Genomic DNA, 13,442 nt, shown 5'->3' on the forward strand with positions numbered 1-13,442 from the left:
CCAGCCAGTTGGTTGTTTACTGTAAGTGATCAGAAATAGTATCTTCCTCTTGTTGAGCACGAGAGGTATCTGTGAAAGGCAGTCACTGACCTCTGAGAGTTTCCTTGACTAAAAACCACTCTGATTCCTGAATGGATCACGTGGAGCTTTGACAGCACATGGAATCTCATCACTATATCCTGCAGAAAGGGAGGAATAGGGGCAGTACAGTAAATGTACTGAAAACAGCTTCTAGTTGTGCCAGGGGAGGTTTAGGTTGGATATTAGGGGGAATTTCTTCCCTGACAGGGTGGTCGGGCACTGGCACAGGTGGCTCAGGGCAGTGGTGGAGTCCGCATCCCTGGAGGGACTTAAAAACCATGTGGATGTGGCACTTAGGGACATAGTTTAGTGGTGGCCTTGGCAGTGCTGGAGGGACAATCGGACTCAAAGATCCTGGAGGGCTTTTCCAACCCAAACGATTCAGTGATTTTTACAAGGTCAACTCTTTCTGACACTCTCTCTGAGGAACGGCCTCTGCTTGCAAAGCTTTACCACCCCTGGCAACCCCTCACAGCTCCTGCCAGCGTGAAGATGCTCTACACAGATCAGCCTTACCTGAAACATAAGGAAACCAGTTACCACCAGCTCTTCGTGTCCTACCTTGCAGCAGTGTCAGAGGGAGATGGTTGTCACTTCCTGTGGTGCCACTCACCCTTGCAGCAGCACATTCCATCTGTTCCCACCTCCCTGCGCATCCGCAGCTCACAGGGAGACAGCTCCAGGGTGGTTGCCCCACCTCCCACCCTGCTCTGGGGCTTCATCCTCACCCTAACAGCCACTGCCACAAACCTCTCTGGCCATTTCCCTCCCCACTCTCCCAGAAAGCCCTTCCTTGAGAGAAAAGCCAAGATTAAACACAGGTTTATATTCAGGTCTTGGAAACGGACCCACCTCCACCATCCCTCATTTTAATCTCATCTGCTCATCACTCCATAAATATCAACCTGCAGAGCTTTGGACATGTTGAGATTTATATCCATGCTGTCCCCTGAGATTTAATGCCTCCTGAATGTCCATTCATCCTTATGCATCCCCTGGGGACAAAATCAAAGTCAGAGAAGATTGACAGGCAACCATTTTATGAAACATTTTCAAGAGGCAAATGTCTGCAAAACATCTGTTGGACTTGAAAACAAAAATTACACCAGTTTCTGTGTCCTACAGCTCTGACAGGTCAGACAAAACCATTTTTTATATATAAATGTATATATACATTTATATATAAATAATATAAATGTATATAACATAGCTATATATATTTAATATTATTGTATGTTGTCATGCTGTTTCAATATTTACATATTGTTTAAATAAATACTTATACATATAATAATATATATCAAAGTTAAATATATATTATTTAAAGGCCACAGTTCACAAAGCCAGCCAGCTGTGTTGAAAAAGAGAAGAGTCATTTTTACAGAGAGTGGCCTTTGCCTCCTCAAAGCTGAGGTTGCCTTCTGAAAACTTCCTTTTTGGTCTTACAAGTTTTGGTTTAGTTTTAATTTGTTCCTTCTCTATCAAAAAGAAAAGGGAAACAAACATTTTTTTGGAAGATAAAGACTGTCTTATGGACAGTTTAAGTCTGCACAGCCTCAAAAAGACCATTTTCTTCCAGAGAGCCTGATTCTTCAGCTTAACAGGTGTTACTCAAAAGAGAAACCCCATTTGTTTTCCCTTTCTTTCCCTGGACTTTGCCCATATCAAACCCAGCTCCCTTCCTGCAGCACAGCAGGAGCCCACCGAGCTGCCCAGTGCCTGTGCACCCATCCCTTCTCTTCAGCCACACAACAGTGCACTCCTCCTTCCCTTCCTCAGGGCTGGTTCCCCACACCAGACGCCTTTGCAGTTTTCCCTGTACCACTTCACAGCGTGATTTTGTTCTTACGCATTTATCCCCTTCCTCTATCACTGCAACCTTCTCAAATTGCTACTCCCACACTCTCCCACCACGTTCTCTGGTCATACATTTCACATCCTTCCTTCCACTCACTCCAGGCCCACTAACTCTCCAAACAGGATTTCTGTGAGGAACCAACAGCCACAGCCACATCTCACCCCAAGTGATCTCATCTACCAGGTCATCCAGGTCTCCTTCCTGCAGATCATGCTTTGGATTTGCTCCCTGCATTCCGAGCACCACCAGAGCAGTGCTGCGCTCCCTCCACCCACTGCCATTTCACATCCCAATTAACCAAAGTGGTTATTATGAATCTGTAATGGCTCCATCTCGCCTCACTCTCTCTGCATTACAAGATCAGTAATTCCTCAGCTATCCTGACACAAATTCCCTCTCCTCTGCCAGTAACCTGCAATAACAGCCCACATTATTATCCCCTTTTTCTTGTACTAGTACCGGATTAGAGGCACAGGGTGTGCACCACCAGACTGGCCTGAAATCTATGGTACAACCCTTTGAGTTTACACAACAATTTAAAAAAATACCTTTCCCTTGTGAGCAGCAGATTGCAGCCTTATCCTTGACAAGATGCCCTCAACTCCCACCCCTGAGCCTGTTCCTGTGAAAGGACATTCCACCGCGCAGCCTACGAGATGACTGAGTGCTCAAGCAGCCACATAAAACCATGATATGATATGACAAGAAGAAAGTTTCTGGCCTTTATTTGAAGGCTTTTACCAGTTACAGTAAGAATTGTCATTGCAAACCAGGAATTTTTAAAAAAATGAATAATAAAAGTTAAAAAAAACATCCACGAGTCCACCTGCAAGTAAGACATGTTGGTACACAAAGGAGACATGAGCTTTTGCTTCTTCCATTCTGTTTGTTTTTCAAAGAACTGACAGAACTAAGATACTAGGAAAGGTTGGATGCTATCAGAATCATTCCAACAGCTGAGCATTTAACAGCAGATACTGTACCAGGGTAACAGAGTAGCTATGTTAAGTCTATGGGTTTGAGTTGAGCTTATTGTAATTTGCTTCCCAAAAAGGACATTAAAAACCAGATTATGCCAAGATGATATAATGGAGCCGTAAGTTGGCTACACGAGTTTGTCCCCATTCTATCTATAACTCATCTTGGTAGCAAAGAAGTGATGTAAGCACCTGGAAATCTGAGCAGTGTGTGACTGACCAGATTGCCACAGCAATTCAGCTTTACAATGCACGTCCACCATGACCACACATCCATCGGCCTCCCAAGGCACACCAGCAGGAATTCTGACCCAGCCTTCTCTTAGCAGGAAAGGCCATTTACTTGCTTTGACCAAAATCAACCCATCTGATGACCTGTTGCTTCCCAGTTCCACACATGCAATCCTCTTGGAAAGAGACTTGAAGCAACCAGGTCCCAGTGCACAACTTCGACTTCCCAAAAGTCATCTGCACCTTCCTGCACACATCCTGCTGCCACCTTTTGCTTTGAGTTGCTGGAAAAATGGAATATTTAGAGTCGAAAAAAATATGCTTCCGACTTCAAAGCAAGGAAGTAATGGGAAAGAAGATTTTATGTGCATCAAACCCCGGGTCTACGTCCATGCTTCTGCAGTCCAGCCCCAGCTGTGCCACACCAGCAGGCAGTGCCAGCAGTGCCTGTTATCCACAGTAAGGCACCCACAGAGCCCTCAGGGGCAGGGAGGGTGTTCCCCAGCACGGGAGCAGCCCTGCAGGGATCACTTCCCATTCCAAGCTCAGATACATCCCATGAGCACTTCTCTGCAGATGCTGGTCTGTGCACACAGCTGTGACAGGAACATTTGAGCTCATCTAAGAAACGCAGTTCAAATCAAACACAACAACTCAGTTTACAGTCAGTCTGCTCACAGAGCCTGCTGACAGAAACAATTTACATCTCGCTTGCTTGTAACTCATAACCAGTGTTTTAGAAGTTTCAAAACACATTAAACACACGTAAAATCATGTGACAGCATTCCTGTAACACATCCCTGTTCCCACACCAAGAGGAGGAGGAGGAAGTCAACACCACACTCACATCCCATTGACTTGTGGGAGGGAAAATAAAATAAAAAAACCCAAAACAATAAAACTGTTTGCGCCAGCACACTCCAAAGTTCCAAGACTACTGCTACTGAGGTTAGCAATGCCTGGGGCTGGGGAATGGAAGCTGAAATTCCAGGTCCTGCAAGCTTCACCATGAAACTACCACGGGCTTCAGCTCTGCCTAATCGTATCTGAAAGCATGAGAGACTCCAGCAGACATGACACTCTTGAAATACAGAACTTTATTTAGAAACTGCTTAAAATAGAAAAACCCTGTCAAGAAAAATCCAAGTCAAATATGATTTCTCAGGAATATGGAGTTTTAGGGCAACAAAAGTCTAAAAGGCCACAAGAGAAATAGCACCACTGCAATTTTAAACAATGGCTAGATACTTGCATTTTTGGCATTCACTGAATTTGGGTTTTTCTCTGAACTTCACAAAGATTCATGCACTACACAATTACCATAAAATGCTCTCCTACACACATTTTAGGACAAGCTACCACCAGAAACAAATGAATACAAGCACAACAGGACTGATCAATCTCAGTAGTGAAGGGGGGTCAGAAGTCTTGCAGGATCTTGCCAAACACAACAGTAATGAGGGGCATGATAGCAAAAAAGGACAGTTAAGGAAAGTATTTTAAATATTAATATTTAAGTTAGTCTCAGTACTGTATTTTCTGCAATAACATTAGCTCTGTTAGCCAGCATCTTTTAGTTTTTACCCCAGAAGAATACTGAACTGGCAAGTGTTATTACTAATATGCCCTGGTTCAAAGGGAGGGGGGAGGGAAGAAGGCAGACAGAAAAATATCATCCTCATATGCTCAATTCACTTTCATTCCAAGCCAGTTGCACAGTGCAAGTCCTGCTACAACTATTGGGCGTGATCAGCATTCCTTGGGATGGGAAAAGGGAAAAGTGAGAGAACAGAAGGGATTCCAACAGGAATGAAAATAAACAGAACAAATAAAAACAAGAGCCAGGAAGGAAAATCACTTCTGAAGGACATTTTAGGCAGTAAGACTGTGTGCCCTTTGCTTTGTTTTGCTTTTCTTACAGAAAACACAGTACGTTTTGGCAAAGCCACAATGCCACAGAAAAAGGCTTCAGTACTCTTCAAGGTAATTTATGTGTCTCAGCTGTTCATACTCCCTCTAATCTTGTGACAGGCAACGTTAAGGCCCATTTCATCGAGAACTAATCACTTAGTAAGCAGCTTTACATAGGAATGGAGTTTTGTTTTAATAGCCCCTTTTGAGCACTTGCTGACACAGTGAGACTGCCACGCAAGGCCTCTCGGACAGCAGTGAATGGAGTTAAACAAACGTCTACCCCAATATGAAGCACATAAAATCTCCCATCACATTACTTCAATTTGGCATATGGAAGCATATTTTAAATACTCTTAAGGCATTTATTATAATTTCTGTTCTGCGATTTCACATTAACTCAATCTTTCTGTGAGTCAGAGTCTTTAATTTCTCTACTGCACACCGCCTTAGATACAAAAAGAGTCTTCCCACAAACCAGTGTTTTACCAGCAAACCATTCTGCAACGAGTTCCAAATATTCAGCCTCTTGCTCCCTAAATATACCACCTCGATGTGAATACTGCTCTGCTACAGCGTGAGAAAGAGCTCCTAACTCAAACCCACTGTAAAAGTGAAACTTCCGCAAAGTGCACTTTAAGAAGAGGTACTTTTTGCTTATGAAAAGAAACCAGTGAGTCCTCTAAGAATAAAGTGGAGTATTTTACAGTTAAGCACATGATCTGGGGCAAAGAATTCTGATGTTGCTGCTCTGCTGGTACAGTATGTGGTCTGTTAATACTCTTCTTGTTCCTCCTGCGGTGCTCCTTCGTCAGGTATCACAAAGCCTTCCTGAAGGGGAAGAAAACAAGTGCTTTAATGAAAATCTGATGTCAAACCAGTTCCTGGCTCTCTTTTTTTTACCTCTGTAGGCTTTTTTTTTCCCCCTCTTACTTCAGGTAAGACACCCTTAAGTCACTGTTTACAGTGTCAAGATGTATTACCAGAAGTATTTTCCTCATCTTTGATCTATTTGTTACATACTACTCATGAAAGGTCTACCTTGTTTGCTGCCTGACTATAATTAAGTTATCTGCTCCTTTATTACAGGAAAAAGCCAGGCTATAAACCTCATGGAGAAAAAAAAAAAGTAGAGCTAGAGGGAGCCCTGGAAAACAAACCAGCTTCCAATTTCAAGGGCAGGGAAGAACTGTGCAACCCAATTTATAACAGATTACTTACATCTGTGGCATAAAGAATTTCCACAATCCTCTGCAACACTGGATCATTCTCCCCTTCATTCTCCTGGCAGATCAATTCAATGTTCCTCAATTTGCCAAAGTAGAAGTCTCTCTCCTTCTCCAGATCTTCAACAGTAAGTTTCAATACATTGATCTGCCAAGGGGCATCAATAATAATTTATCCACCAGAGACAGAATTCAGTAGGATCTATGCAAAAGGGGCACCCCAAAAGTTCTCAGAAGGGTGTTGATATGCAAAGCACTTCAGCAGTAACCAAGATATGGGGGGAGGGGGGACTGTGAGAGGAGGCAAAGGGCCATCTCTCAAATTTTAATATTACTGCCACGAGAAACATCCAGTCCAACCCACACAAATCCACTTGGAAAGACTAAAGGCTGATTCCATGAAGTAGGTAAAGCACTGACTGCCTGCAGCTCTCTCTGCTCACACATTCTTTCACGACAACTCTCCTGCTGACAGCAGGTTCAGTTGTGTTGCACTCCGGATTTCAGTGAAGGAGCAGCTGCTCATAGTTCCATTGGAATGCTGTGAGAGCTGCAACACAGCTGTGGGAATACTTACAAACCCTGCTATGTGTGACACAGCCCACGCTGGGGTGAAATGTCTGGGCACTTGTGCGCTACAGGAGGGGTTTTGCTTCCATCAGGAGAGCAAGACCATTATAACGAAGGGTTCCAATTAAGTGATTTTAAATGAGCTGATTCAGGTAGTTTTCTTCCATCTGCCTGACCCAGACATTCTGTGGTATTGGAAAAACAAACCTGCACATAACTCTTATCAAGCAGAGGTCAGTCACAGGGCTGTCCTGTACACACCTGCTCAATCAATCCTGCCGATTCATCGTCTCCTCCACCCTTTTTGCCCATCCCAGGCCCAGCTTTGGGACCTGCTGGGGTCCTCTGTGCAACGATGGGCCTCTGTGGGGCTGCAAGATCAATTCACCAATTAATTCAAATTAATTCTCCCTCCTATAAAGGTACTATCCCCCCTCCAAACATGCTTAGGCATGAAAGAGTTTGAAGATGTGTCCCTTCCTTGACTCCATGTAACATGTCCTTTCTTTTTGGCACGCTTGGCACCAATCCTTGCCATTTTCTCTTTTAGAGAACACTATTCTTTCTGTAGCCTCCAGACACCTGGGTACTAGAGCAGCCTCAGTGTTTGAACCTGGCATCTCTGAAACAAGATGCAAAATACTATAATCCCATACACTGATTTTAAATAGCAACCCAGTCTCCATTTCCCCAGAGTTTCTCATGATCTAGATAATCTTTTAACTATTTTCTCTACCTGCACTGCCAGTACCGAGAGATTTCCTGGTTTTGTTCACAACTGGGGTAACAAGGTTTGGTGCTATTGTGTCTTGGCCTTGTCGAGCAGCAACAGGATCATACTCCTTCCCGTCATAGTTTGCATCAAAAAATTTTTTGAACCACTGAACAAATTCAAAGTTGTCTTGAAATTTTCCTTTCACTAGTTTGTCCACGGGAATTATCTGAAGCGGAGGGGAAAAAAAAAAAAAAAAATAGTCAGACTCATATTAAGGGTAAAGAACCTCTATGGGTTTTTATATAAAGTTTTAAAGTTAATGCACTCAGAAGATATGGAAATTTAATTCTTGTCCAGTCTAGGGAAAATCCCCCTTGACCACAGCTATGTCAAATAACAGGATTTTTGTAATTATTGGAATGAAAAACAAATCATGCTTTGCCTTTAAGGGTCCAAATAATTTTAAATAATTCTGCAGCAAAGCATCTGCTAGACCAAGCTTACAGACAAAACTTCTTCCTGTTCATGTGAAGCCGGCTGTGATGAATCCGAACTGATGACCAACTCCACAGCCTGCCAACACCAGAACTGCTACAAGAGCTACACATAACTGTTATACCAGACCCCAGCTTCTCTGGGATGAGGTGTGTAACTAGAGATTATTAAAAAGATGCAGAAAATAGTGAAGTTTTGTTTGTAAGAAAATTTTTTTTCATAAGGACCATATTCCAAATGATCATTTTGCATTTGGAAGCCAGGCTGGTTGTCCAGATGGGCTGTGTGGACAGACTGCACAAGCCACTGTCCCCAAGCAGAGATTGACTCTGTTGGAGCTGCCAGCCATGGAATGAGACGTCTTCTTAAAGAAGGAAAAAAGCTTCAACACTGAATGTTCTGCATCCTACCAAACATGCTATCTGTAACTATTACCTGAATAAACCCCCCTTCCATCAGCAGAACTGTCATTCCATCTAAACAAGCTTTTTCACAATTTCATTTTCACTAGTTAAAAATCACGTATTTTAATATCTGGAGGCATTTAAAAGCCATGTAGATGTGGCACTTGGGGATATGATTTAGTGGTGGGCTTGGCAGTGCTGAGGAAACAGTTGGAGTTGATGGTCTCAGAAAGGTTTTCCAACCTTAACAATTACATAATTCTATACACTTGTAAAGAGGAATTTAGAATCCTTAGAACTATCAGAGCAGGAGGTTACAGGAACATACCTCCTACAAAGATGGTCCAAAGAGGAAGCTCAAGAAAACCTGATCTCACAGAAATTTCAATATTATTTTGTGCCACATAAGTTGCACAGAATTAAAAGGGTAACATTCATCTCATCATTAAGAATTGGAAACCTGACCTTGGCTGGAGTAAAGCAAAATGTGTCCTAACTGATCTGAGGATCCCAAGGCAAACCAAAACAAAAAGTTTTGAGATTTACAAACCAAAATCAAACTCTGTTCCCAGATTTATTCCATTCTAAATCCGAAAGCTCATCCCATCTACATTAACATTAAAAGCAGAGAGTCAGTTATTGCCCAGCTTACTTTGTCAACACCCATTCGTTTAAAACCTGCTTGTAGAACCTTGAAGTTTTGAATGTACTCATGTTCCAATTTTGCTTGAAACTTCACTTTCTTGAGTGCTACAGAACCTGGGAAGAGCATGTCCATGAACTGGCAGTATGCAGCACCTGCCAAAACGAAAAGAACACAAATCCTGGGATGAATTAAGTCAGCTCAGCTCACTAACCTTCATGAGTTTCTTTCCAGTCAGGTCAGCAAACTGACCTGACTCACTCCTTCGTCACACAAGCCCTTTAAAGGCAACAAAGGCAAGAAAACGGGAATCTTCAGGCTCCTTTTCAGTGCAGCATGGCCATAAATAAGCTTAAAGGAGCTGGAGAACCAAACTTCTGGGCTCATGACTTGAACTCTTATGAATAAGAACAAACCTGCCTCCATAATTCCAAGAGGAAAAAAAAAACCTAATGAAAAACCTGACTTTCTTTTCTTCATGGATATCAGTACAGATCTGAGATGTTACATGTGTCTAACAGGCACATAATCTCTTAACAATACTAATAGAACTAAATCAGAAAAAGCATTGTTTTAAAAATCATATTTAACCATTACTGAAATAGTAATACATTTACCTCCTACAAACAGGACCTATACACAATTCAAGGTGCTCTCCAAGATAAGAGGCCAATTAAGCTGAATTATATTTAAAGCAGGCCTTAATCAAATAACCAAAAAAAGATAAGTGTTTCTTCCTATTAATTTTAAATCCTTCATGTCCTCCAATTCAGCACTTGCTGTAGTAAGAGGAAAAGAGAGATTCAGTTCTGCCACAGAGGAAAACCACCTCCATATTTGTAGACTATACATACACAGTAAAAAAAAAACCTATTTTTTAAACTAGATCCTCACTCTGCAGTGCTGATACACAACTATGTGCCACTGAAAGCACAAGCACAACATTCAGAGCATTATTCCCACACCAACACGAATGAATTAAGGAGTAATGGGAACCCTAACCTAAACCATCTAACAGCTACACAACAAACTTTTGGGAGCTATCTGAAGGCCAAGAAGGAATATAGAAGAGCATTGCCCTAAACGACTCTGTTCATCTCAACCACATCCTATAACTGCTCACTCTCTATTAAGATACTTTGCAGGCGCTCCCACTTTCACCTGCTACCAGAAGACTGATGTCATGCACTGGTGCAAATTAAAAATAAAAACAACAAACCAACTCTTGCTGTTGCTCTCCACTGTGTCTCAGTTCACTTGCTGCAGACCTCCAATCCCAACTCAAACACAGAGGACTTGCCAGAAACCAGGGTTTGCTCACTACTGGCAGTCGGAGCGATAAGCGTGATAAAAACAGAGGGATCACAGCTAAGTCAAAGGGCAGCTTTTGTGCATTTATGCAACCTCAAACTGCTGCTGTCACTGCTGCCCTTGCCAAAGACAGCAAAACAAGCTTGGGAACTCCTGCTTCCACAGGACTATGACAGCAAAAGCCACTTCATCCCTGCTGAGGCACAAAGCATTATTGCAGATGCAGAAAAGGAATGTTACTCAGGACATACCACATCAACAGCTCTCAGTCTTTTCCCAAAAACACATGAGCTGAAATTCTGCAGAGCCAGTACTAAATATCCTCACTTCAACACAGAGCTCTCACAGCATTCAAGACTCACACCAATCCCATGCAAATCAATCCTGCATACGAAAGGGTTTAACCTGCCTGAGAGCAGACAGTGCTTATCACGTCACTTCCTCCTGTGGTCCTAGGTCTTTAGTTCCCTCACCCTTACAGTTTTTGTCCATCATTTCACTAGACAAAAGCCACTACAAATACCTCTCAAATGTCTATTGCGAGTCCCTTGCTTCTCTGTCATCTTTGGGATTGTTTCTTCTATAGACTCAGCCACAGCCTGTGTTGACAGTCTAAGACTCACTTTTAATTTATTCCTCCTTTTATTCCACCTCCAATTTCCCCATCTCTCCTTCCATGAGCAACACTTTATCTTAAAGTCACTGTATGAGCCACACTTCCACTTTTTACCGAGCGCCTGTTGTAGTTATCCAAATTATCTTGTACCCAGGCTGCATTCTTAGCCTTGGGTTTTTTCAGCTCTTATTCCACAGACTATTATCTTTTATCCGTTCTTACAAGCCTCCTCCTCCCACACACTCCTCCCTATGATGACACTTGACTCCATTTCTGTACCACAGTCACTTCCCTTTTCCTGACTACGACTGTACATGAGACTCATCTGTGCTGAAGTCGGTTTAAGCCCAGGTAAGCTGGGCTGACATAGACTGGACATGCTCCAGGACCAAGAGGAGTTGTAAAGTCCTGCAGATGACCCCACGAGTCACTGCTTTGCCTTCCTCACACTCCAATACTCTTCCAGAACAAATCACAATTGTTTTTGCTAGTTACACTTGTAACACTTACCTATCCATGCAGACTAAACGCTTAATTCCTCATGGGAAAACACCCTCTTCCTCAAAGGCTTTTTTTCACATTAACACCCATTCCTTATAGCATCTATGCTGTAGTGAGTCATGAGAACGTGCCTTTTCATTACACCGACATAATTAACAACCACTTCAATAACACTCTGACCATAACTGGATCATAACACTGACCACGAATCTGTTCACACCAGGAACTAAGCCAGGAACACAGCTACAGCAGGGCAGCACAGAGGGTGCAGCTGCACCTCTAGAGAACCAGGGTGCACACCCCACGTGGAACTGCCCTCGGGGTGAACCCCCTTACCTGAGCACAGCTGTTCAATCTTGGTCAGCGTCAGCTGCAGAGACTCATTGATCCACGCCAGCATGTCATGTCGGCTCAAGTTATCGCTGGTCACTGAAGTAGAATACACATTCACTGCCATTTTCTGAAAGACAGAACCAGAGGTGTGAGTGCCACAGACGCCAGGCTGCGGTGGAGCCGCTTCCTTTTGAGCCTTCCCGACCCATCAGCAAATGAATCGCGACGCAACTGCGGGCTGCCAACAGCTGGGAGGACCCTCCCGCACCACGACTGCAAAGGGCTCGGCTTGGGGACTTCTGACGAAAAATTAGCACCGAGGCGCTCACGTGGGAGCCGCTGAAAGGAATCACGGCTGCGGCAAGTTACCCATCCCTCTCCCCCGCGCCACCAGGAACGGCTGAAACACTTCCTGCCCGGCCACGGTATCTCCGGGGATCAATACCGAGCACCCGGTCCCCGCCCAGCCCCGCCGGCACAAAGCGGAGCCGCCGGTGCAGCTGCTGCCGGGCAGGGCCGTCCGCACCGCGGGCGGGGCTCGGCCCGCTCTCCCACCCCCCCCCACTCCTCACCACCCTCCGCCGGCCCCTTCATCCCGCCACCCCCGGTCCCCGCCGCACCTCCGCCCGCCGAGGGGCGCGGCCCGGCCCTGCAGGCCTCGCGTCGGTCCCCTCACGGCGGCGGCGCCCCGCCGGGCCGCTCCCCGAGCCCGGGGCCCTCCCCGCTCCCGCCCGGCGGCCCCGTCGCGGCCTCGGCCCGGTACCTGCGCCGCACTCGCCCCGTCGGCCCCGCGTTCAAACCGGCCCCGCCCGCCCTGACCGGGACCGCGTCACGCGCTCGCTGCGCGCCTGCGTCACGCGCACGTCACGGCCCGCGCGCGGAGCGCCGCGCGCCGGCACGGGGCGGGGGCCGGTTGCCAGGGGGCGGGGCGAGCCGCTGCGTTGCTACGGGGATGCCACGCCCACCCCGCCCGCGGGCTCGCCCGCCATTGGCCGAGCCGCTGGCCCCGCCCACACCGGGGGTCCCGCGTGCCCGGGGGCTCGCGCAGGGCTCGGGCCCGGGCGTGCGACGGGAGCGCTCCGGCCGCGGCCACCGCGACAGCCCGGCCCCGGCCCCGGCCCCCGGCACTGCCCGGCCCCGGCCCCGACCCCCGGCACAGCCCGGCCCCGGCCCCGGCCCCCGGCACTGCCCGGCCCCGGCCCCGACCCCCGGCACTGCCCGGCCCCGGCCCCGACCCCCGGCACAGCCCGGCCTTGGCCCCGACCCCGGCACAGCCCGGCCCCGGCCCCGGCCCCAACCCCCGGCACTGCCCGGCCCCGGCCCCGGCCCCGGCCCCGACCCCCGGCACAGCCCCGCCCCGGCCCCCGCCCCGACCCCCGGCACAGCCCAGCCCTGGCCCCGGCCCCGACCCCCGGCACAGCCCAGCCCTGGCCCCGGCCCCGGCACAGCCCGGCCCTGGCCCCGACCCCCGGCACAGCCCGGCCCTGAGCCCCCGGGACGGCCGGAAACAGACCCCCGGCACAACCCGACCCTGCACGGCTCCACCTCTCCTGGTACACCAGCACCGACC

The 13,442-nt window shown here is 46.8% G+C and overlaps 1 protein-coding gene across 2 annotated transcripts; it reads right to left on the minus strand.

The window, feature by feature from the left end:
• Positions 1 to 2,633: 2,633 nt before the first annotated feature.
• Positions 2,634 to 12,736, minus strand: MAPRE1 (microtubule associated protein RP/EB family member 1). 2 transcript variants are annotated; one of them, XM_032126881.1, is made up of 7 exons: positions 12,636 to 12,736; positions 11,876 to 11,999; positions 9,121 to 9,266; positions 7,606 to 7,795; positions 7,116 to 7,225; positions 6,280 to 6,432; positions 2,634 to 5,889 (listed from the first exon to the last, which is right to left on the minus strand). In XM_032126881.1, exons 2-7 carry the CDS (start codon positions 11,994 to 11,996, stop codon positions 5,833 to 5,835), a joined length of 777 nt encoding a protein of 258 aa, XP_031982772.1. In that variant the 5' UTR covers positions 11,997 to 11,999; positions 12,636 to 12,736; the 3' UTR covers positions 2,634 to 5,832. The 2 variants fall into 2 exon arrangements, with proteins under 2 accessions (XP_031982772.1, XP_031982770.1); XM_032126879.1 differs by having other exon boundaries at positions 7,591 to 7,795.
• Positions 12,737 to 13,442: the final 706 nt, after the last annotated feature.

The sequence above is a fragment of the Corvus moneduloides genome, chromosome 17 (genome assembly GCF_009650955.1).
Source record: "Corvus moneduloides isolate bCorMon1 chromosome 17, bCorMon1.pri, whole genome shotgun sequence".
Taxonomy (NCBI): domain Eukaryota; kingdom Metazoa; phylum Chordata; class Aves; order Passeriformes; family Corvidae; genus Corvus; species Corvus moneduloides.

Bases quoted from the DNA above. Each gene is read 5' to 3' on its own strand.
- MAPRE1 (XM_032126879.1), bottom strand. From the start codon at position 11,996: ATGGCAGTGAATGTGTATTCTACTTCAGTGACCAGCGATAACTTGAGC. The intron at 9,267-11,875 runs GTAAGGGGGTTC...TCGTTTTGGCAG, and splicing joins GATTGAACAGCTGTGCTCAG to GTGCTGCATACTGCCAGTTC. The intron at 6,433-7,115 runs GTGTGTACAGGA...GCCCCTTGGCAG, and splicing joins CGGCAGGATTGATTGAGCAG to ATCAATGTATTGAAACTTAC.